The 25,832-nt window shown below is 37.7% G+C and overlaps 1 protein-coding gene across 4 annotated transcripts in view; it reads left to right on the top strand.

The window, feature by feature from the left end:
* The window catches only part of RBMS1 (RNA binding motif single stranded interacting protein 1), a 143,275-nt gene extending 125,454 nt beyond the window's left edge, over positions 1 to 17,821 (top strand). For 3 of the 4 annotated variants that reach the window (XM_071561626.1, XM_071561628.1, XM_071561629.1), the window contains exons 7-14: positions 3,788 to 3,903; positions 4,749 to 4,798; positions 4,889 to 4,982; positions 8,126 to 8,176; positions 10,299 to 10,409; positions 11,067 to 11,147; positions 12,385 to 12,469; positions 15,308 to 17,821. In XM_071561626.1, coding sequence (XP_071417727.1) covers positions 3,788 to 3,903; positions 4,749 to 4,798; positions 4,889 to 4,982; positions 8,126 to 8,176; positions 10,299 to 10,409; positions 11,067 to 11,147; positions 12,385 to 12,462 — 581 coding nt within the window. In that variant the 3' untranslated portion in view covers positions 12,463 to 12,469; positions 15,308 to 17,821. The remainder of the gene's footprint in view (positions 1 to 3,787; positions 3,904 to 4,748; positions 4,799 to 4,888; positions 4,983 to 8,125; positions 8,177 to 10,298; positions 10,410 to 11,066; positions 11,148 to 12,384; positions 12,470 to 15,307) is intronic. The other variant, XM_071561627.1, reaches the window with a different exon arrangement.
* The last annotated feature ends 8,011 nt before the right edge of the window (positions 17,822 to 25,832 follow it).

The following is a 25,832-nucleotide window of genomic DNA, read 5'->3' as shown; positions in this document are numbered from 1 at the left end:
AAGAACATTAGTTTTGTCCTTGCATTTATAGTATTCCCTGCTATGTATTTGGATAAGCACTGAACAAAGAAAGACTGAATTCTAATGTACAGATGTACATGAAGTGTGTACAACAAGAAAGAATTTAGTCTCTGGACTAATACTGCATTCACATCTGTCTTCTGTAAAAGCATTAGCCCTAGAGGAGGGTGATTTGGAGCAGGAGGAGATGGTCAGCCCTTTCCACACTCACGTCTTAAAGCTCTGACCTGCTGTTAAAGCACAGGAAAGCTTGTGGTTACAGATTGCTGCTGTAGCCCAAGAGACACCCACAAACCATTGGGAATGTTGGTTTTCATTAGGTGTTGGAGGACTGGGCGTGTTAAACATGGTGTCTTAACTGCAAAAGTTCAAGTCCACTGTAAGTCAAAACCATTTACATCTGCTATCTCTCAGCTGCGAATGCAACTCTGAATAGTCACACTCTTTTGGTCTTGCACATGCAGACAAGTCACTGAATGATTAATGATCTGCTTCATCACTGGGCCTGCGTAGTTCTCAACAATTAAACAATAAAAACGACTCTCCCTTCCTTCCTGGACTACAATAGATTGCTTGACTGGTCTGTAAGGCTTGTTGGAGTTTTTTGTTACAATAAATATTTATTGTGTGAATGTTCTTATGTGCAAGAGATAATATGTTACGTATTTGTGAAAAATATGACAAAAGGTAAGCTGAAAAAATAAACTTCAGGTTTAATTTTGGAGAGGATAAGGACTATGTTCATTCTTTGGTGGGAGGGAGATCAGGAGATTGTACGTGGCTCCCATGAAGGTTTATCTCCTTCTCATGACCCTCTGTCCAATGACCATCGGTCATTGTGTTGTTGAAGGAATGGACACAGTAGTATTTCGGTCACAACAGCCAAAAATTGCAGTCAGGCATTCAGTTGGAGCAGTCCCTATTATCAGCTTTCAGATCTTTAACCAGATTCAGGGAAGGCCAGTGCTATAGAGCCTGTTCACAATGCCTGGTGGTATTAAATAGATGGTCTGTATTGGGTTTTTTTAATGTGAGTTGGAGCATGCACAGCATTTGGCCTATTTCATGGGTGCAGAGAGGAGCAAGAGAAGGTGGAAGGTCAGAGAAACAAGGGTTCCCATGACCAGATCCATTTTCAATAAGATAGAGCACTAACTTCTGGTCAATCACAGAGTTATGTCTTTTTAAATGGTTTTTTTTCATTGCTACAGGTTTTGGATATTACATATGCAAAATTCAATATATGTGGATAATTCTTATTCCATTTTTTTCCTCTTTAAATTTGTCAGAAGAATTTTTACAATGCAGCACAGAGTATGTTGAATCATTTAAAGCTTAGCTATTTTCAGTTATCTGTTGACAAAAGAATCACATTTATTCTTAAAGGAGCTTTTCGTGAACAGTTTATTCAAGCAGTTGGACAGGTTTACTCTGATTTTTTAAAAAAGATCTTTATGTTGAGACAATAATGGGAAATAAAGCACAAATAATGCTTTCAGAAAACTTTTTTGCAATTCTTTGTGAGTATTTTTAATGAAAGCATAATGCAGGATTAAATAAATCATTTACTACCTGTGAGTGGTATGATATAGAATCACGGGGCTAGAAACATTTAGGTACTTTCTGATGTCTTTCTAAGCTGTTCTCATGTCACTTTCTTTTGACTTCATCCAAAATTTTATAGCATGTTTTTTTGAAGTTACATATGCTCCCCACGAAACTAGATTTTTTTTGAAACAATGTATCAGTAGTCAAAGATACTTAAATTGGGGAAGAGCTTTTTTTCATTTAAGACAGTTAACTTCAGTATTTGGATCTCCACTCTCTATTTCTGATGAATTTTTTTTCTTCACTGTGTAACGTCAATTAAGTAATTTCATACTAGAACCTGACAGTTTTACCCATATTCTGAGATTAACTCCTCGTTTTTCAACAGAATTGTATGTGTTTTAAAATGATACGTGTTACGGCCAAGGTTATTGGGTCATTGGCTTTTATAAAGTAATATCAAATTGTCCATCAGCATATGGATATAACACCTTTTTGCCCCAAACATGCTAAGACAAAAGTTGCTTCACATGATGGAAGACCCCAGAGCAAAACTCAATTCTGGGAATGCCACAAAACCCCTCAGAAATGCAAGGTTTTTAAGACAATATTCTCCTACTTTAGAGTTTCCTTGTTCGTTTACTCCACTGTCCATAGGTCTGCAATACTTTTTCCAGTGTCATTAGACTAATCTTTTCCTGGTTTATTTTATGATTATAAAAGTTTTAATTACCATTCTCTTTAGGATAATATATTTTAAATTAATTTGGTTGTCATGTTTAATGTTTTAGTCTGACTCTCTTAAAGTTATTAGACTGCTGTATGAGAGCACACAGGTAGGAGAGGTGAAGGTCTCTGACCTGTGTAGTCAGTGTTGGAGATGAGACAGGGAACCACACACCAGTTCTGCCTCCCAGTTCATCCCTTTTTTTACAGAGAAGGTAGAAGTAGAATCAGAGCTAGGTTTTAGGTGTTCCATTCAAAGCCAGGGATGACTTGGCCATTAATGCTAGTTTTATGTCAGAGTTTTAAAAGTTAAGCTCTTTGCAAGGTTATGTGTCTCTGAGGTTTTCAATACCAATCGTCTTTTGCAAGTGCAGACACAGTGAAGAGACATCAGCACTGACCATGGTTATAGTAATAGATTTTGTTGAAAATTTTTCTTGGGGTTTTTTTGCAGGTGGCCTTCCCACCCCTTGTGTTTACTCTGCATTTGGAAACTTGTATGTTTTCAGGTCCAGCCATGTCTCATGAAGATGTTTCCAAACAGAGAATGACTGGAAGAGTGTCATGGTAAAGCTTAGACAGCTCATGTGTCAGGAATTATTGGCAGAGAAGTGCTCATATCCAAGTCATACCAGTGTTTCCACCCTGTGATTAGGGAGGGTGTGGTGTGATGTAGCAGAGCTGTGCTTCAGCCATAGGTACTTGGAAACATGGAAGCTAGTGACAAGGAAAGAAAGAATACTGTGCAAACTTTTGTTTCTCATTACTTCAATTCTGGCATTAAAAACTGAAGTCATGATCAGGATTATATTGGCAAAATAACAATAGCACAAAAATAATGGAGTATGGAAGTGCTGTTTCGTGACAGTATGCAAAAAGCCCAAAAGAATACTCAAGAATTTCTGGTTGAATTGTATGTTCTTTATAGAGCAGAGATAAAATGGAAATGGATAGTTGTGACATTTTTTCAGTGCAAGGTGGCAGGAGATAAAGGTGCCCACTCCACCCTGCTGGCTGGAGTAAGTGGAGGTACTGTGCCAGCTCTTCCGGCTATTCTGGATGAGCAGAGCACTTTTAAGTTTTGGGATGTTACTGAAACCTCCAAGGGATGGGGAAAATATGTTACAGGCCTTTGGCCAGATTTATTCTCCTCCCTTCTCAGGTACACCTCCAAAGAGGCAAAGCTCAGAGTTCAGATGACAGTTCTTGCTCATCCGCAGACCAGCGGACACATACTGAAGATATACAGACCATGTTTCTTTCAAAAAGATTTTAGAGCAATAGTTTAAAATCAAAGATATAAGGCATTCCAGATGCTCTGTTTGTGTGTGGCAGCTATCTTTGTGCTGTGCAGAACAGTTGTTGATGCTGTAGTATGAGTCTGTTATTTAACTGAATATTGAGAATATAACTTAAAAACCGTACCTCATTTGGAGAGCTGAAGACCTGTGTATGAACACTACTTCAACTAATCTTTCTTCTTTCTTCTCAGTTCCTGCAGAACCTTTATTGTGCAAGTTTGCTGATGGAGGACAGAAAAAGAGACAGAATCAAAATAAATATATACAGAATGGAAGAGCATGGCACAGAGAAGGCGAGGTGAGACTTGTAAGTCCTCCCTTCAAGCTTTAGTGTGGGTGTGCAATAATGAATACTTATGAAAATGATAGGCATTGAGACTTCTTGGCTTGGGTCTTTGGCTTATTAAAAATGTGCAAGCAAGTCTCACCTGACAGTTTGCAACTCTATAAAAAATACATAAGTGTGTCTTTCTTCAGAGGAAAAAAGGCAAAATGCAAAACACTGAATCCTACCACATTACAGTGAACAATAAAATGTCCTTCAACTTGGTCATATTATAAACTTCAGCCTTCTCATGTTATAAAAGTACTAGAAACATAACTTTATTTACATGTAGTAAATAATCCTTTGATCTATACAGTACTGAAATGTGCACCGCTTTCACAAAATTGAAATAGTGTCCCAGTGCTGTGCAGCGTTAATTTTTTTTAGTCAACAATTTTTTAAATCTTTAATATTCAAGATAATTTCATAGACTTACTGTGGTGAGAAAGCTTAGACACCTCATTTATATTAGACAGGAAAATTCAAATGTGTCTTCTGACAAACTGCATTCTACATTCATGTAGTTAACAGGCAACACCCTAATATAATCATCTGCGTGCCCTGACTCTCAAACACACACATGTTCTCTCAGCCAGGTATTTCACAGATTGCATTTTGTTCCTCATCATGGAAACTTGTATTCACAGTCAATATTAGTGATTCTTTTCACTAAATAATTACTTCTGTCAATTAACCTTTCCCTAAATTATGGTAATAAACTATTTCAATACAATTTTGCAGTTAAAAATAATGCAGCTAAAGAAAGAGAAATAATTTATGATCAAAGTTGATTTTGTCAACTCTCTTTTTTCCACTTTATTTTAAAGGCTGGAATGACACTCACATATGATCCAACCACAGCTGCTTTACAAAATGGGTATGTTGAATAATGGCACACTGAAAAAAGAGTTTGCGTTATGAATGATGCACAGAACTGGCATTTAATATATATTTCTGCATTTTCCAGATTTTATCCATCACCCTACAGTATTACAGCAAACAGAATGATCACTCAGACATCTATTACGCCATACATTGCTTCTCCAGTTTCCACATACCAGGTTTGTATTTAGAACTTAGTAGGTGAAATGGTTCATTGGAGTTTATGTTTTTTGTCAGTTTTTACATCTGTTTTTATGAATTCTCCAATAATGCTTCATTTTAATCAAGTGGCCTCTTCATGCTGTACAGCATGAAAATGACAGCATTAAAACCTTATAGTCTGTGTGTTTCAGGAAGCTGAGTGATTTAATAAGATACAGGGTGTCTTGCAAAACTAAGTCTCTAACTTGTGCTGATGGCTGAGGTATTTGTAGCCACTTCTGCATTTCATATATGGCTTTTCATTTTCTCAGTCAGGTTCTTCTAATGTCAACAATGTATCTTTAAAGTAATTATTCTTTTTATAACGCTTCTTCATTTATTTAAATTTTTTACAGTGATATTTTCCTATGAATTTTGAACTTTTTTTTGTTTTTTTCTCAGAAAGCCCCTCAGTAATGTGTTATGTAGTTGTACTAAGACAAGTGCAGAAACTTGGTTGATTTCATAGAAAGAAATCTGAAAATGAGTTCTGAGTTGCAGTTACTTTAGCATTCAAATTCAGTGTTTTTTTATTAGGAGTAAAGAATTTAATATACTAGGACAGTGTCTCTAAACCAAAGATTACTTTATTTTGAACAATAAATTAGAATATAAATCCATGGGCATTTTGTGTTTTTAGAGCCCAGTCCAAAGCTTTCTGAAGAGGGATTTTAATAGGTGGCATTTTGAGTCCCCAGAAGGGATATTGATAAATGGGTCAACATGCTGAGAAATTCTTTGGAACAGTTTTAGTACTTTGATATAAATCTCTTAAGAATGCTCAATTTTAGGGCATTGTACATTTCAGTTTACAAACTACTTGTTTTTAATGCAACTAGTACAGCAGTCACAGATGTACGATCAGTAATTACTGCTTGAGACATGTCAAGTATCCCACTATATGCTAAATGATGAGCTATTTTGGCATTTTACTGTTTAACCGATAGATGGTGTGAACACCAGTGATTCAGGTAATAAATAACCAAAACTAATTAAATTTTTAAAATTCTTACCTCTCTATGTCAGGGGAGGGAGAAGAGGCTGTTTTGTTTTTAATGAGAGTCATGCTGAGTTTTATGACTTACTGTGTGTAAGAATGAATATGGAAGGCTATGTAAAGGGCATATAGAAGGCTCACAGAGGCACTGTGGGCCATTTCCTCAGTTTAGTCTCGTAGAATTTTCCTTTTAGCCTTCCATTCCAGGTGAGGAGAATGAAGAAGGAGGTGTGAAATACTAGTTTGGAGATCTAATGCCTCCTTGCATGAGCAAAGTGTTGTGTAGGAGTTAAAAGTGTTCTCTGGTGCAAAGGGCAGTTGGATTATTTTTATATTAATTTCTGAAGTAGCTTATGCAACACGTTTGCTCTCACCAGACAGTGCTAGTACTATATTTTTCAGTATATTGAATCATTCTGCTTGGTACAGCAATACCTCAGAAATAGCAATAAGTTCTTACCCAGAAAAAAAAAATTCAGTAAAATTAGCTACTATTCTTTATTAAAATATAAATTATTTATCAATATAAGACACTCTGATATTCAGAATCTAAGTGAAAGTTGTGAGTTGGCATGGAAACATACTACTTAGGAATACAGTATTGTTTTCTGGGCTTATTGAGATAGCAGACCACAATCCATTATGTTTCCAGAAATGTAGTTACCAGGATTTCAATATACATGGCATGCTTAAATTATTGTGGATGGAGTTATTAATATCATAATGTTTGAAGTGCCACAGTAATTGGAATTGAAAATTAAATTGAAGTATGAATTCTGTATTGCGGAGGAAGGACATTCTTGGCCAGAAGAGTTTCGCAATTTGAGTGTTAGTCACATCTTCATTGCTGATTACTCTCACTAAAACCTGCAACAGTCTGTCTTCTACACAACAGAACGTATCACACGAGCATGATTTATGTATTTTTTTTCTTTGAGGTATGGTATAACTTGCTCCTAGTTTTATTCTTATTAAAGATAAATGTAATAAAGTTTTGGCTAGTGTTTATTTCTGCAATCCCTGTATACCCAGGACTTTACTAAGCCAGTTACTATCGTAGTATAAGCAGACTAGTCAAAGCTTTAGTCAGGCTGTACCGGTATTTTTGGCATTAAGATTTTGCCTGAGGAAAGGGAGTGTTCCAGTCTCTTCCATTCCATTTTTGAACTCCTGCTTGCTCTTCTTCTGACAGAATAAGAAAAAAAATTACTCTCATTTAAAAGTCAGTACCAAAAGGAGGCAAGAATTACTTCCATCTTCCAGCAAATACCGCACCTGGATTGTTTTCAAAACTGTGTGTCTACCTGTCCTGTTTACAGGACTCTGGGAATGAATGATAGAGGTGTTTAAAGGCCTTTAATTGTCCAGCAGCAGTGGTGACTCAGTTCTGCATGTGCAGTGCAGGTCAGAGTCCTGTCTTGTCCTACAGCAGGTGGGGATGAAACATTTTTGTTCTTACCTTTAATATTTCATGCAGCATATTTTTTCAGAGTTGTTGCAACCAGGTCTTTTTAACTAAAATAACCATATAACCTATTAGTTTACCTTTTTAATTTACTTTGTCATGCAAAGTTAGGCATGCTACCACAGTTAAAGTATTTGGGTGGTCACTGTTTTGTTTGTTGCAAGAGCAGGAAGGCTCTTCAGAACCTTCTTCTCTTCCTGTGCTTTGGATATAACATACTGCAGTGTCTTGGAGAAGAACAATTCTCCTAAATCTTCTCCTTTTTCCTGGAACAAGATTACAGCAGAAAATCTGATTTCTTTTTTGTTTGTGAAAATACAATCATTTATTTTAGATCACACTAGAAGGTATGATGGTATACCTTCTGAGAGCCCAATTGCTTTTCCACAAAGGAATTTCCAAGACAGATGGTGCCTCCTTTTTCAACATAGCAAAAATCTGTCAATCATCTATTTGCACCCTTTCAGTGTACTTGATAAAGATTCTGAAACCTGCACTAAAGACATAGTATATTGTCTCCAGATCTTCTCTCTGATTTGCAAGTACAATAAGTCCATTTATCATAGAAATTGATGTTGTTCCACAGAATGACTAATTGGATTAAAAAGTCGATAAATAAGGAGGGGGAAAATGAATAATAAAATCTCAATTTGTTCTAGGTTCAGAGTCCTTCTTGGATGCAGCCTCAACCATATATAATGCAGCACCCAGTAAGTTTTTATGCTTCTCCATTGTTGTGTTACTCATGGTATAAACACTTTACTTACTTTACAGAAGAAGTAGGTTGATTCCTGCCCAGTTACTTTCAGTTTTAACAATTACATCGTGTTAAATCATGGATCAAAATGAAAGGTGAAATAAAGATAGTAACCTGAACTGGGGCCTCTTATTATCAGGTCTAAAAAACCCCTACATTCAGGACATCAAGGCGATAAAGGACCATTAGACTTACCAAGTCAAAAAGAGGAAACTTTCGTGTTTTTCTGTTTGTTTGGGGTTTTGTTTGGTTTTTTTGTGGTTGGTTTTGTTTGTTTGTTGTATTTTTACTTTAAAAAACATTTTGCAAATATCAATGTTTTACATACTGTTTACCTTTCAGGAGCTGAAATTGGAGACCCAATGTTTTAGAATAGGTCTACCATAGTTCAGACTGGATAATTTGTGAAAGACAGATGGATGCAGTGATATAAATGACATTATGGGCGCTCACTTGAGGAAACCTGAATAGCCTGTTCTGGCTTCACCACTCATGAGTAATGCTAGGCTCCCTACTCTTTTGGCTGTGGCATCTGTACCAGACTGTCAGGCAATCTAATCTGTACTCTCCCATGATATTTTCCTTCTTGTCTCTGGCATTTGCCAATTAAGTACCAGTATATCTGAGACTTACTAGGTTTCTTGAGATGAGCATTACAAATAATAACAGGCACTTTAATATATGCTCTCCTGTAGTTAACAGACACGTCTTTTTCCAGATATAGAAAGGATATTGTCTTGACTTTAATTAACCTCTCCATGCAGGTTATAGAATTTAAATCTACTTGGCAGAACATTTTCTTCTTGGGCATACAGAGAAGGTGATGCTGAACCAGAACACCCTCTCACACTCCTAATTGTGGTATTTGTGGTTTTTGATCTTAAATACACACACACACAACAGGTTTTAACTTAGCTCTCTATCAACACAGATTTTCGTAAAAAAAACATCTTGCAAATCTTACTGTGAAAGCCGCAAGTTGATACAATGCTATAAGGTATATTAGTTTTACAGGTACACAAGATGAGATTTCACAGTTGAAAATAAAGATCTGTTTTCTTGACTGAAGTTCAGTTTTGGCCTGTGCAAAGACGGGTGCTGTCTTGTTCATTTGCTTTTCAGAGAAGCCTGCAGTCTACAGACAGGAAATTCTTTCAGTGTTTGATGTGTCTGTGACTCATTTCATCTACACTGATCACATGGTTGTTTTCCCAACTGTATTCTATACTTCTTTTTATTTTCTTTTTGGTTTTTATTGTAAGGATCAGTTATTAATTCAAAATACTGGCTTTCAGTATACTGCAATTATTTGTTAGTTTTGAGTCTCCATCAGTTTTAATCAACACCTTCTACAAGCATAAGTTAGAGAAAGTATTTGGAAATGTGTTTTTATGGAACGTGATTGGTAAAATGAAATTTCTTGGTAATCCTCCATTTCAGTTAACTCTGAAAAACTTATGGGTGTGCCCTCCATATTAGCAATCTCAAGTGCTTAAAAAGTCAATGTATTATTTTCATGATTCTAACAAAGTGCTACAGAACTGATAGGAATGTCATCACAGCAGCTAGTATTTAGACAAAGAATCAGCATTGCTAACTCACTCTGCAGAAATGTGTGTGATGGATAGAATTTGCCCAATACAAATGTTCCTTCTAAGCCTTTGTTCCTAAATATGAGATAAAAGTTTCTTTCTAAAGCATGAAATTCCAAAGCGTATATAAATGAAACTCTGTCTGGTAATGTGTGCAAATTTTTGCCTTTCAAATTGGCATCTGGTTAAACTCATATTTTGTACCGCATTTTCAGCAGGTCTCTCGAGTGCATTGCACATCAGTTGCATGTACAATTGGGAATTCAATGCAAATCTTACCCAGTTACCAAACTGCAAAGCACAGATGCTCAAGTAGAATATTCAAAATACTTCAGACCTGCTTTTTTGACTCAGTGCCTGGAATTAAGGAGAGTTCTTGTGGTATATCCCCATGAAAGGACAGTCTATACTTAGACTGTCAAATCAAAAATGAAATTAAAATCTGAGCGTTGCAACCATTTCTTTCCCTCTCTGTTTTAACAGGGTGCTGTACTGACTCCCTCCATGGACCACACCATGTCACTACAGCCTGCATCAATGATAAGCCCTCTGACGCAGCAGATGAGTCATCTTTCATTAGGCAGTACTGGAACAGTATGTAGCAATTTCATACAAATTAGAATTTACACAAGTAGAAAATACCGCAAATATATCACAGTATGCCTGTGCAGTTTGCATGTAGAAAAAAGTAATCCTTTAAGTCATCCTTTATCCTACAACCTGCTAAGAACTGTCTCCATTTTTAAATCATGTTCAGCAGTTTTTATTCGGTCTATTGCCTGATCAGAAATTGGAAATAAGTAAATAAAAATAGATCGAAGCTAATGAAAAGAACCCAGGAGGTAACTTCAGAGGTGCATCAAAAAAAATTAAAAATAGTTGCTTTTACTCTTTTTATTCCTTTGTGCAACTCTGAACCCTTAAAGTGTGGAAGAGAGACTAAATCAGAAGAGATGCAGGACAGCTTCTAAACTGTAAGACAATTCTTTTCTGTGCAGGTAGAATTAAAAAAAAGAAAATACTGGGATTAACAGAGAAGGAAAAGCCTTTTACATAGCCTTTGAAGTCTAAATTGGAATCTTCCGAAAAGAGATACATGACTTTTCTGGAAAGACACAAAAGTCTTTCCTCCCATGTATATTTGTTTAGGGAAACAGTCAATATCTATTAAACAATATCATGATAGGTATTTTGAAAACTCTGAAATTTACGTTGGGCTTCAACTCAACATAATGTACTCTGTCTTTCTAGTACATGCCAGCCACAACAGCTATGCAAGGAGCCTACATCCCCCAGTACACACATGTCCAGACAGCAGCAGTTCCTGTTGAGGTCAGTATATTTTATAGAAGACCAGAGAGAAGAAATATGATTATGGGTTTGGGTTTGTTGTTTTTTTCCTAGGAAAACTATTGCTTAAAGGCAAATACTGTAACTGTGAATGCAATGTATATTGAAACTATAAAATGTCATTATTCTCAACTAATATGGTTAGCATAATAACAAAGAGTGACCTGTACCGTACTTGGAGCAAGCTTCTGTGTGAGCATAGCTCAGACAAACCTTGTGTCTTGTTTAAACCTAACTCCATTAGCAACAAGCCAGGGAGTGTATTGTAGTTTTGATCTTTCATTTATTTTACAAGTGAGAAAAATTCTCTGCCAACAGACTGTGATTGTAACTTTTTGCAAAGAATGCTGATTTGACTCTGGCATGTCAGGATACTGTGCATATTCGTCTAATAAACCCCTCCATTGAACAGGTTTATTAGTCTAGTTGGAGAGCATAACTAAATGGTAGACAATAGTTTGTCTACTATTTTGACTTGCCTTCCATGCTTTCTTAGGTCACTACTTATTTAACAGAAACTAGACAAGGTTACGCTACAGCTTTTGTATTCTGAATGAGTGCTAGATAGTCTCTTCCAGAGCCTGTAAAAAAGAAACATTTAATTTCAAAGTCTATTTGTCCAGGAACTCCAGAATTTGTTTGGTTCAGTTTGGTTCATCTGCCCATACTGATCAGAAGTACTACTTTTGGTAATTAGTTGATTGCTGTGTCTGCCAGAGCACTCTCAGCTGAATTTAATTTCATGGTTTCTGGGAGGTCTGGGTGCAAAACTCTTTGTCTTTCCTGGTGCCAATTCCATCACAATACTCATAGTGGTAGTGTTTGTACGTGTGGTAAGTAGATCTCATTCTTCTTGCTGCCCCTTGAAAAAAGAGAAACAGAATATTCTTTTGCATTTGCAGATAGAAAAGATTTGAGCAGTTTTTCGCATTCTCTCTGTATTTATTTCTATAATGTCAAAAGTTTGAGGATTTTTTTTTTAAGTTATCATCAAAGCAGCTGAGTAAATAGAAGGTTTGCATGATCATTTTATTTCTCTTGTTTGCTGAAATGTCAATCAATGTAAAGTTAACACCTCATATTTGTAATACCTCACTTGAGAAATGCTGGAAGATTTTAAATTTGAACACTGTTAATTGGAGGAGTCCCATGGAAATACAGATTGCAGGTAAGGCTACTGATTTTGTGTCTTATGGCTTGTCTTCTTTTTTATTTTCAGGAAGCCAGTGGTCAACAACAGGTTACAGTAGAGACATCCAGTGACCATTCTCCATATACGTATCAGCAAAATAAATAACTGTGAGGTAGGGGCTCATCCTGTCTCATGAAAGACGTGAACTCAAAGATACTTTATTTCATAACTCACAGTACTCTGTATTGATTTTTTTAATGTCATATAAATAGTACTGATGATAATATCTGGGGACAAAAAGTGAAGCTAATTTGAACTTGGCCAGAGTCACAAGCCAGGGAAGGAAACATAGGATCCAGAAATGAGCTAATAAATTATGAGTAATATTGTTTTAATAATTTCTCTGTAGCATAACTGGATTATGTTGCATTTTAATTTGTTCATTTTAGCAGCATGCTGTATACAGAATAACAATGAATTCATGCAAAAATGTGAGAATCAAAATTCTAAAGGGAACTGTATTGATAGACATATCATGCTCTAGTTCTGTGGTACATAAAAGGTTAGAAGCAGCTTTGTGACTGATTTACAGACCACAGACAGCGAGGTGGTCTGGTAGAAATCCTTGCTGACCTTTTCTCCTAAAAAATTCCCTGCTCATACTTTTTTCTAGGAAAAAGCAGTTTGGTCCAGAATTTTGTCAATTAATTTTTAATCCATGTCCTGGTTTGGCTCTAATTCCAGAGTTTTACTTGCCTACTGAAGGTTTCCTCTGGTTTTGCTTGCATGGCCTTTTTCACTAGCCAATCATTAGCTTATCCTGAACTTCTTCCATGCAAAATTTTTGCTTTTTGGGTAGATTTCTGTCCTGAAAATGTTGCTTGCACTAACCATTTGTTTTTCCATCATCCATGTTTTAAAATTCTGGAATTTACTTCTTTCTTGACTCATCCTTTTTTTGAGTGCTTTGTAAGCTAGGCAACTTGACATAGTTTTCACATCACATTTTCTAAGACCTCACACTGAAAAATTCCGTTCAGCTGCAATAATGTACTAATGGCTGTCTTTGAAAGGTTTATCTACAGCCCTCATGGCATTTATTAGATACTGGATAATCATAACCAGTTAAGTGCTATAGTTGTGTGACATTCTCTCTAAAATGTATTGATCCAAGGGAACATGTGTTTTGGCATTACCTTTGATTCTGCAGGTCAGCTGTGCTATTTGACATTACTCTCATCCCTATAATTGGCATAACAGCTTCTTACATGTAAAGATAGAAACAAACCAATGGGGAAACTTGACAAATTCAACATATGGCACAGCCTGTGTAGCACAGCATATGACCTGTGTTGTTCTGTAGTCTGGCCAAATGCTGGCATCTAGAGAAAGCCCACATCCTTGATTTGCTTCCAGGACAGGCAGAAAGCAAAGCCACAGACTCTTCTTGTTATCCATCTCCTAGTGCTAAAATCATGACTCCTGCACGTTTCCCATGCCAAGGCTGTTGCCGGGTATTAACTGCTTTTCAAGGAATTATTTGTTTTGCCTTAAGTCTTCCCTCTGGGCATGTAAAACCTCCTTACCAATAGAGATCTGTGGTAGACAGTGAAGCATAATCCTGCATGCCATATCCCCATCCTGTCTCTCTTTCCCAGCCTGTCAGTATCTTTCCCAAAGACTAAGGCCAGGCAGGAGGAGCAGCCTTAAGTCTCCTGAAAGGTTAAGTTGTGTTGCCATCTGAAAAACATTTTGTACTGACAACTTTGTGTAGAATTCCAAGCTCTGTGAGCAATTCTGTCTGTTTGTTATAAGTCACTTCTTCACATGTTTATTCTTCAGAGAAGCACTGTTACCTGTATTTATATGCAGTAGGAGCCAATGAGATCTGTGTTAGCAGTGACTATAGCAGTGGGCACGTGGGGCAGGTTAATATTACTCAGCTGATTTCAGCCTTAGGGTATGGCATTTGGTATTTCTGTCCCTGGAACATGCTGGTACTTGTCTTGTCTCAGACAGGTGAAGGGGAGGGAATTGACCATTATTTCGTGCCCTAAATACAGGGAACACTGCAATCTCTTGATTGTTGTAGCTTTGTTACTGTTGTCAAATTGAAACATCTTTCTAAATGCACATGCAGCACTTTTGGGAATGTCCTATTTAAAGTCAATATACATATTCCCATAAAAGAGGGGTAAATGACAATTAGCCCATTTGCACAAATGGATGCAGTCAATCAAAAATATACTTTCCTTTGGCAGCTGCATTTAATAACTTCATAGCTTCTTTTCAAAAAGTTGCTCCTATGTGAAAAATAGTCAAAGGGACATGAAAAAAACCCTGTTGTATATGCACCTATAAATGTACAAGCCTTAAGATACCAAACTTTGCCTTGCCTTGAGAAATTAAAAAATTGTCTAAACTTTTTTGTAGTTAGCTGGGTATTTTTCAAACCCATGTGGCAATATAAGCCAATACAGTACATTGAGAAGTCTGCCTTCAAATTTGATGAGCCCTGCAGTATCACCATCACGGAGGCACAGTAGCTGTCTCTGTATTATCTGTTGTACGCAGCCTCCCTTAGGCTGCACCAAAAAAAAGTTGTACCCCTTCTCAAAAGTATCAGAAGCCTTGGAGATGACACAGAAGTAGCACACTCAATCACTTTCGGTCAATTAAAAGGAAACAACAACAACAAAACAAAAAAGAAGGGAGGGAAGAGCTTTGAGTGCAGCCTCACAGTTCCTCAGTGGGAACTCTGCATGCCGAGCAGTTATTAGAGAAAGAGTGGAAAATACAGGACAGGCTGTGTCCTGGAAAAGAGCCTTATCCTGGGAAGGGCCAAGAACCTGGAGTGCTGCCTGTGTCACTTCTCAGGTTTATGCTCAGTTTCACTTAGTCTTCTTACAGCTGTCTAAAATAGGAAATTATTTAGTTTTGTGGACAGCTACATTAGAAAAGAATTGTGTGATTGTAACTCCACTGTAGCTCTGACCTTTCTGTGTTACAGATGTCCAGTGTTGACCTGGCCTGGAGAAGGGTGCAAAGGCTGAAACAATCATGGATTTTACTGATCAATTGTGCTTTAGGAATTATTGACAGTTTTGCACAGGTTCTTGAAAATGTTATTTATAATGAAATCAACTAAAACTATTTTTGCTATAAGTTCTATAAGGTGCATAAGAAAAACCTTAAATTCATCTAGTAGCTGTTCCCATGAACAGGTTTATTTTAGTAAAAAAAGTTTTTATCAAGTGTTATGACGCAAAAAAAAATTCAAATTTCTGGGTATGCACAGGTGACCATGAAGACTTATTCATGTGCATGACAGAATTTGTGTTTTGGTTTATTTTTATTTTGTTTGGTTTTTTCCTCTTTTTTTCTTTTTTCTTTTTTTTTGTATGAAATGGATTTTCTGAAGTTTAAAATAGTAAAACATCTAAGATGATGTTCCGTGCTTGCAGTGTGTGAGTGTTGCTTTAGTGCAGTGTTGCAGTTATAGTGTCTGGTCTTTTAGCTTTCTGTTTTTCTTTTAATGTAGTGTGAAGTGTCTTATCCTTTTCTATAAATTCCAATTTGCCTTAAATCTTTCAATGCTGTAGCTGTTTCAGTAAGTAGTCCAAACTAATGGTGTAGAATGCTTTGACCAAATGAGCTGGTCTATTATGCCTTGTAAAACAGCAGCATAGGGCTTTTAAAGGTAGTCAATAAAAATTGCTGAAAATTTGGCTTTTTTAATGTGTAGTAAGTGTTTTTAATGATTTTTTCACATAATATGTAAGGTAGTGAAATGCAAGAGGGGAAAAAATGTTTTGTGTGAAGCACATTTTCTGACTGGGGAAATTTTAATAGTATAAATTGTTTGTAAGGCCATATGCCAATAGTTCCCTCTGTTAGTTTGAACGATTTAGGAACTCTGCTGTATGATGCAATGTAAAATCTTTTTTTGCCTTTTTCAGAAACTAACTTGATGTTCTAGTTTTAGCATAGGTAGAGTAGGGAGTTTGGGGTGGAGATATCACCGAATGTTTTTGTCCTTCCTTTATACTAATGATAGTGCTTTAGGATGAGGATTGTGCTGAGACTTAGCAAACAGAAAAGTTGCTATTACAGCAAAATGGCAAAAGCTAAAGGACTTGTTTTCAAACATACGCTGAGATTTAAGTGGAAGCATAATTGATTGGATACTAGCTCTCTATAGTGGGTAAATAAAAAGACTTGGCACTTTTAAAAGGTAACTTTACCAAAGAACAAAGAGCCAGTAACCAATAATTCTGATTTGTCTCAGCATTGCGTCTTCTGTACTCTTTATTTTTGCCGGACCAGTTTGCGGTTAGGAGAATGTGCCTTTTTTGTACATTTGCATTTAGGTTTTATAATTTTAATTGATGTATGGACACAAAAGCATGAAGGAAGACTTGGATCCAAGCAGTGCCACACTTTACATCATCACTACAAGTGTTAAGTGTAAAGAAAATCAATTTTGAAACTATGAAATTCCTGATTCATAAATACACAGTTATTTGTACTTCACATATTAGATAATTCACTGCTACTAAAGCTCTTTATTACAATTGCATATGTTTTAAATCGAATGATAAATTAAGTTGTCTTCCAAAACTGTGTACTTCTCTGGTCAGCTGTATATGATCAGTTATCTACCTCAAAGTTTATTTCCTTTTGTATTGGGACAGGTTGCTGGCCCTCCCTGTTTCCACAGACCAAATCATCCTAGCTCAGGAGCTGGGGCTAAGCAGTTGTTTCTTTCAAGTATTTTTTAGTTTTTAAATTTTGTGTGAGTATTGGAGTATAGGTGTCGGTGACATTTCATAGTTTCAAAAGTAAATTGCTGCTCTGAGAAGTGTAGATTCTAGTGAAATGCATAGTCATAAGAGATGTGTTTTTGTTTTTTTCTTTTTTAAAAAAGTTGTGGTATTATTGGTTCTATGCTCCCTGGAATATTACTGCTTTGTAAAAGTCCAGACTTCCTGCAGCACCTTGCCTGTATTTGGTAACCTTCCAAACCTGGATCTCTCACTACTTGCTATATTTGCGTTAATTAAAACTGCATTATGATAGCTGTGTTAGAGGGAGGGAAGAGTTGCTGCCAGAAATGTCTGAACTAAGTGCCATACTCATTGTCTGGGTAAGATTTGGGAAATTTAACCTCTGTACATAAAGAAATAATCAGTTACTTAAACATCACATAGTAGACAGCCATTAAATTATAAAAAATTAATTTATGAAGAAAGACCTTTTGTACAGATTGAAAAAAAAAAGATTTTCATAGAGATATCTATATGATCAAGAGAGTTAATTTTTTATTTTTGTTTTACTAGTGCCACAAACTTGCCAGTGGTAACTTATTTGTCCGGTTCAAGATAACTCTGTAGTTTTGTTTCCTAGGACTTGTTGTTAAACGCCAAAAGACATTTTTGAACTGTAAATTTGATTAGATTGTTAGCTTTTTTCTGTTTTATTTCTTTGAAAACTTTTGAATAAAAAATATTCAAAAAAATGAAAATGTATCATCTTTTTTCTTCAGTCCTTCCTTTATTGGAGGAAAAGTCAAACAGGTTATGGTAAAACCTTCACATTGATCTTTAAATGTTTAGAGCTGCTTTCTGCTTTACAGTCTGGGTTTTTCCCTCCTCTGTCTTTTGTTAAAATCTAATTTAACTCTTTCACACTTCACGACAAAGTCACTCTTTCAGACAAAACAGGAAAAGATGTATGAAAAGTATGTGATGAGATGTCTGATCTGAATGCAAGAACTCTGTTGTCCACTGTGTCAGTCCACACGGAGAGCTGTGTGTAACCAGGCTTGCATACTGTAGTTGTAAATGCAAGCCGTTTTTTAGAAGTAAGAGTGGAAATGAGGGGTCACTTTGGTAGCTCATAGCATCAGGCTGCTGCCTACAAGTGCTTTTGTTTTCCCATGTGCGCTGACACTGGCTGGCATACCCAGTTCTGGAGAGCAGAGGTGAATTCAAAATGATCCCCAGTGTTTGCCTTCCAGCTGCAATCTTGAAGCACTTTATTTCTTTCAAGATAATCTCTGATTTTATTATCCTTTTGGTAAGATCGCTACTACTGATGGTGTGTATTGGATAGACGACTGCTCCACCCAAAGTTAAGCTTGGGAAAGCAGGAGAGGAAAATTCAAACTTTTGTCTTCTCAGCCAAATGCTTTACCAATTGCTTGGTCTTGGTGTGGTGTTCTATTGATGTGTGTGGCAGGAGAGTGGCTTTGATCTAGCCTTGGGTGCCCAAGATTGCAAGTGGCAGAGAGCAGTGGGTGGGTGATCCAGGGGGCTCCTGCGCCCTGCTACAGATGCTGCATAAGCAAAGGGGAGGTTCGCACACCCCAGGCTACGCTGCTCTGGAGCACCCTCTCCCCCTCGGGAGACAGTTCTTTCCATTACACACTTGGCCTTGAGGTGTCCCAAGGGCTCCACCAGGCCTGTGGTGGGCCAGGCAGCCTGCTGGGGATGTCAGGTGGGGTCATGTTGCAGATGATGCATGGCCCAAGCTTTCAGTCACACCATGCTAATGCAAGATACTGAAAATAAATGTTTCCAGTGGAGCTAGCAAAGGGACTCACCTTGAGGTTGGGCAACTTGATTTACAGTAGCTTATGCAATGAAAACATCCTCAACAGTTATCACCCTTATTATTAATGGAGAAAAAAAAACATCACACTGTGTTACTAAACATGACTCTTATAACTGAAAAAAATACCATTTAAACATTTTGGGGTCATGTAAATATTGGCCCAGTGTGTTGCCTGTCTAAAATGCAATGCATGAGAAGATGAATACAGAAAACTTTAAAAGGGTTTTGTTAATTATTCATTTCATCACCATACTGAATTAAGCTCAGATTAATAAGCAGTCTTTTTGAATTAAGTATGAATACTACCTGACAAAAGATGTTTGTAAATAGAGTCAGGATACTGCAGGTTGGAAATGGGTTTTGATCTCTATTTGCTTTTCTAATTATCCCTATGATAAACTTAGCTCTCAGTATAATTGATAAGAATGAATGCTTTCAGATTATACCTTTTGCCTGATATAATAAGATTGTGTGTATCATTTCTATCAGGCAATGTGCAGTAATGCGATATGTTTATGTAATATACTTTTATTGTATATAATAAAACTCATTGCCAACTAGCTTGTTCAAACATTGACTCCATCTTCTTGCATACAACTCTACTTGCAAACCTGCTGTTAATTTTTTTACCTGTTAACAAATACAGATAAGCATCATATTTGTGTAGGGTGATTGTGCACTGAAACAAATGTTATGTGCAAGATCATGCACTGACCCTGTTTTTTGTCACTTGTTAGTGATTAGAAGGTAGCTGTTCTTTAGACACTGAACATAATCTTTTACCTTCCTCTGTTTTCTACATTACCTGCTCTGGGCAGGTGCAAGACCAGTGCAAGCAATGCATTAGCAAGGAGTAGAACAAAGTACTGTTGAGCAACTGAGACCTGCTAATGACTGCATATATTGGGCTAGAATTGTTGTAGCCTAAGACAAAGTAGTCTAAAGCACTTTCCTGGTACTCTGTGTTAGTTTTTCACAGGAAAAAAAATAAGCTCTGTTTTGCTCTCCGCTTGTAGATTTAATTTGTGCCATTGTACCTCCACCATACCAGACAAACTTGAAGATTGACTAAAACGATGCCACCTCAATTTCCACAGAAACATCATATCAGAAATGCATTTTATGTGCCAGAGTATTCATGTGGGTTTGTGCTCCTACTCCTCCTGTGCATACTTCACTGCACTTGTTCCTTTTGCTGTGATCAACCACTACAAAATTATTTGCAAACTTTCACATGCATTGGAATAAGATACTCAATCCTATTCTGTCCAGCAGTGTCTTATTGTGAAAGCCAATGCATTATTTGGTGGCATTTAAGATATGTGTGCTGTTACCTTCCAAGTGCTTGCCACACTGATGTACTCTTTCAACTGTGAAAGATCATCTGTATCATTCCCCAGCCAACAAATTCTGGCATTGTTTAACCTAAACAAATCTGAGGCTTTTGGCTTTCAGTCTTGGTCCATTAATTCTATCCAGAATAGGGGTTAGGGTATACAAAACCTATTCTGCTTGGCAGCTTCTCCTCCAGCAACTCCAAGAAAAGCCAAGGTGATGTCAGAACAGCCAAGATTTACAGGTCAGTGAGTAGAAGGAGAGCGTAAAAGCCTGCATGTGGAATGAGTCAGTCTTTCCTTTACAGGATAGCTCTAACCATGTCTTCCATCTGAGAAATCTGTGCAGCCTACTGCTGTTGTAAAGAAATCATATCAGGGGAAAATACTACTGGATTTTCTTTCCATGCCCAAGAAGAAAGGCCAGCTTCTCCACAGGCAAGCTGTAACTGTTTAAGTTATCTTGCATTTTTCAACTGTTTCCCCTCACTCCATAATTACATCAGTGGTGTTCTGAGTTCTGCTGTGTTACAATGGTGTCCCTTCAGCTGAATAAACTGACTTCTTTTTACAGTTTCAGAGGGATGGAAAGAGATTTTCGGAGAACTTAAGGAGTGAAGGTATGTGGCACCCTGAAGACTTCCCACATGAACACTAGAGGTGTTCAGATCAACATGCTTAGGAAGCATTCTAAGTAGCATTATTATTTTAAAGCGCAGCATTCAAGTGTTACCAAGGGGAAAAATACTTGGGAAATGGTTTCTGCATGTGCTCTCTGCTGATCTCTGCAGTAGAAATTTTCCTATGTATTTTCACCACCTGAAATTCACACACACAGGGCTGACATCTGTGAAGCACTTAAAGGTAGTGGAATAAAACCATGATTTAAAAGCAGGCAAAGAGAAAACTGACTAGTAATTTTGATGTTTTGGTAAACAGTTTTAGCTTTTTACAAGGAGAAGTAGAAAATTACTTTTCCTTTGTGTGCTTCAGCTTTTCTCCAGTGGGAAATACTTCCACTTTTCCGGTAAGAAAATCCTCCACTGTTTTTTTTTCTTCCATTGAACGTAAAAAAACCAAAAATGTATTTACAGGTATTTGTTACAGCCTTGGTTTTGCATCAGTTAGTTCTAGTATCTTTAGCCAGTCTCAAAGATAATCTGTAAGCAGAATATACACAGCTAAGCACATACAGCAGTTAGTTATTTATTGACCAGCCCACAGCAAAGAAAGGATTTCACAAGCCATTAGGCTGACCATGAGTCTGCTCACCCAGCAAAGTACCAGCAGTGGCTTTGCTGGCCAGGCAGACACCAGGCAGGAGGGGATGGTTCAGTCCTGGCAGCTCCCTGGCACAGACCCTCAGCATTGTCACATTTCTATCCTCTCTCAGGCTCTTATCAGTGCCCCAGGCACTGATGATTTGCCCCAACAAACTGACCTGATGCTTCCTGATTAGCCTTGCTGTTTATTTCATTTCTGTTTTATACCTGTTTCATGTTGATGCTTTCCCTCCAGAACGCTTGAGCTACTGGCAATCCTATCCCTGTAGCTCTACCTCTGTCTGTATTTTTACCTTTCTTATCTCTAGACTTTCTCACAGGTTTTTTCCAGCAAGCACTCTGAGCTGGGTTGCACAGCTAGGCTGGATCAGATTTTGGCCTTCATGCACAGGGAGCCATGGCCCTGGGAGGGAGGAGGGGGGTACACAGCAGGGACTACAGCAAGGGGTGACATACTCCAGGTCTCCCTCATGTCAAGAAAACATTCAAGTGGAGCTGGGGGAGCGAGTATTCAAAGAGCTCCAAGTGTTGCTGTCTTTGCCAGAACAGAATGAAAGCTAGATTTCAAACAGCTTTAAGAAAGGCCAGTGCAGCTAGACAGAATGAAATGCTCCAGAAGTTACCAGCTGTGTATATCCTAAGTTCATGACCTCCTTCAGCCCTGCCCTGCTCTCTTTCCATAGTTCAACAAGCTCCAGCTGCTGGTAGGCAGAGGGTACTAAAGTGAGTGGGAAGGAGGCAGCTCATCAGCAACTCGCAGGCTTCTCACAGCAAAAGGCCTTTTGTCACTTGTGCACTCAAACAAGTCACTGCACCCTGAGCTCCTGAGCTGCAGAAGTTATGGAAGAAAGGCAGCAGCAAGGAAGTAAGCTTGTGTACAAGGGTGGAAACACTTGGGGTTTAAGTTGTTTCTGGGTAAACTGGTTTTGCATTTAAGAGAGTGGTCTAGCTCCATCTTGACTGTGGTATCTCTAGAAACAGCAAAGCTTTACTCTCTATTCCAGGGTGAATTTTGTACTGAACTGTTGAAAATTGAGATTACAGTTTTTTAAAAAAATGAATTAAGCAGTTACAGGAATTCTCCTAAAATGAAACTAGCCAGTTGTCTCTGGGAAAACAATTCAGGACAAACCATACCATTCCATGTATTACAGTGAGCATATGCACAGCTCATCTCTCCCAGATGGGGATCATCTGAATAGGCTGCCCTGTTTAAAGGCTGCAATTAATTTTCTAAGTGGTGATGTGCTACATCAGCAAATGCAACCATTGGACCTGCCCTTTATTAAACGGACTCACAAAGTGAGTGAGGAGTGCAGAGCCCTGACTCAGAGGGGCACTCTGTGCTTGCTGGGGATTCGGGCTCTCTCTGGTGATGCTGCCTTTGGCTATCAGTGCTGTAGGGGAACAGACAGGGCAGACGTCCCCCACCTCAGCTGTCCCACAGCTGCTGATCTTACCCAAGAGCTTAAATAACAGCTCATGGTGCAGCCGCCAGAGGGCATCTTCAATATAAGCCGAAATAATCAGAAAAGGTAAACACCCATTCATAGTATGTCATTATAGTGTGTTTATCGTTACCTGTTATTAAAAGCAAAACCTCATCTTTCCTTTGCAACTGCTCACATTTCTAATAATGTGTTTTCACTAATCAGTAAAATAACAATAGGATTGTCTTTGTCAGAGGAAAACAAAAATTGTTATTTTCTTTTGGTTAATGAAAAGCATAAGAATGCATTCACTGGACAGCAGGCAAGAGGAGGAAAAAATAATAATCTAATAAAACCCACAATGTCAACAAAAACTCAAATGCTCTAAGCAGGGTCAGAGAGAACTGACAAGTAGCTTGCCTGGGGCAGACGAACACAAGAAGCCGAACAGGAAGGGAATTTGGAAAAGTCAAGCAGGTTGCAAAGGTTTAACACAGGCCAGAGCTGTAAACCTTTTCACCATTAACTTAAAGCTAGTCTATTTCCATATACTCTTGAAAGCATCTTTTTTTATTACTATTTTATCTTCATAAAGGCCAAGAGAGCTGAAAATGTGTCTGTTCAAAACACAGTGTAAAAGAAAGAAATACCGTTTCAGGAAGTAAATAAAGCTCTGAAAATAAATTGGTATCTTGAGGGCTAGATAAAAAATCTGTACTACAAAATGAAACTATGTGAATCATTGAGGGTTGTAGAGAAAAGGCAGCTCATTTTTGCGAAGTTCATTCAAGAAAACCTTTCAGTGATCACTAAAGATAACTTCTTGCATATTAATCTAGATTACTAATACAGATGGGACAGGTGGGAGAGGGAACCCACAGAAATGTTTCTTTTTGCTGCTTGTCACTGCCTGTAGTACAGCTTGAACCTAATGAATAAATTAACCATAACTTGCAGAGGAGGTTAGTATTTCAAGTCTCGGAGGCTTTTTGCAGCACCCCTTTTGGTCAAGGAGAACCACTTTGCCAGTGTGTTTTAGACTGTTGTGTTCATCTCTGATTCTGCCGGACACTCAGCCTGGGACAGCATCATCAATGCCTCAGGCCTGGCCAGGGGCTCTGACCTACACAGACTTGTTCTTAGCTGTGGACTACAAGAAACATTTGTTAATCTCTGCCAAAGATTTTGTCACTCTTCAAAGTAATTAGATGATTCACTTCTGGACCAGGCCAGATTGCTGTATCAGGCACAATAAAAGACCCAAAGAACAACCAGAACAAGTGGGAGAGTTCATAGACAGTCATGAATAAAAATACTGTAAGTCTGGAAATAAAGTATTTCTCTGTTTTTCACATGCTGTAGCCTTAGGCTAAACAGTGCACAGACACAGACTTGAGTTTCTTGAAAAACATCTGATCCAGGCGTGTGTTTGCAATTTTTGAAGATTGCTTTGTATGTTGAATAAGGATTGGAGAGAAAAAGACACAATCTTTTTTTTTCCAGTTTCAAACCTGAAAGCGTTCCTCCCCTGTGTGTAGTTGGGGTTTTTTTTCTTTGCAGTCTCAAGTACTTGTGATTATCTTCTTTTGGCATCCAGCTCAATGTCAGTATGACTGTGTTTGTCACAGGTTTTATATGCTGCTGCAAGCAGGACTCAAATTAGGATTGGTGTGACCAAAGGACAATAGCTTTGCCAACAAGACAGACTTCTTTTGATCTAACCAGCAGATGCTCTGCTAGCGTCTCTCACTTTTTTGCCTCTCTCTTGCCTAAAGGACTGAAACCAGCCTGTCAGTGTGATCGTACTCATGGGAGCTACAACTGTGCACAAGATCTCAGTCTAGCCTAATATCTACTTTAATAACTGCTTCTACCAGCTACTTGTGAAGGCCCTGGTGGTAAACTCCATTCAATATATCATCACTTTAAAGCAGAGATTTTTCTAGAAATGGCTACTCTTTTTATAGAGGCTGTTTTGCACCCTAGTGGATCGTTTTAGATAGTACCAAATTGTTCCTGTGTATCCCTGGTCATCAATCACTTGCAAGAATAATATTACAGGAGAGGGAGACTAAAAAGAGACCAAAGAGACCCTGCTGTGGTTCAAACCTTGAATTCCCTTTTCCCAGCCTCCCCTCTTATTTGACAGTAATTTTGGAAGAAGAAGAAACTAACAGACATATTAAGGACCTGGCATAAAATATTGGACCAGCTTTTCAGGTGTCACTGAGGGGCAGCAGGTTCGGAGGTATCTCTCCAGTCCAAACTTAAGAAGATCTTAACTAGCTTTAGCTTTTCAAGCAAGCCTGAATGCTACTGACTGCCAGTCATCCTGACAAGGTGATGACTAATGGGGACAGTTATCTTCCTCCTATAACTTGCTATCTGTCATGGCAATTGGAAAGGAAATAGAACACTTTTCCTAAGGAAATAGGTTGGCAAATGGGTTTGGGTCTGTTACAGCATTAGTGTTAATGAAATTTCATATTATCAAAATATCAGAAAGTTGTTCCAATGAAGAGCAGGTTCAAGCCCATATTGTCTGCTCTGTAAATTCCTATTTAATTCATGTTCACATGTAGAAAAATTCATTCTGTAACCAACCTGTAATTCCACAGGAGTAAACTGCAGAATTGCCATTAGCTACAAAGGCAGAAAAACAGTTTTGTGTTGTCCACTTCATAAAGGAACAGGTTCTCAAAGTTGAGCTGTGTAGAATGAGTTAAAAAGTAGTAGGTTTCTGTAATTTAACTTGTTTCTATCTCTTTCAGAATGCTGGTTTTAGTTCATAGATGCCAATTGAGACACATCTGACTAGTTGTTATCCATTATCACCATTATCCAGATTCTCATCATTAATGCTGATGCTTACA

Source organism: Pithys albifrons, chromosome 8 (assembly GCF_047495875.1).
Source record: "Pithys albifrons albifrons isolate INPA30051 chromosome 8, PitAlb_v1, whole genome shotgun sequence".
Lineage (NCBI taxonomy): Eukaryota > Metazoa > Chordata > Aves > Passeriformes > Thamnophilidae > Pithys > Pithys albifrons.
Note: the sequence above shows the minus strand (reverse complement) of the source record. Positions and strands in the feature narration are given on the sequence as shown.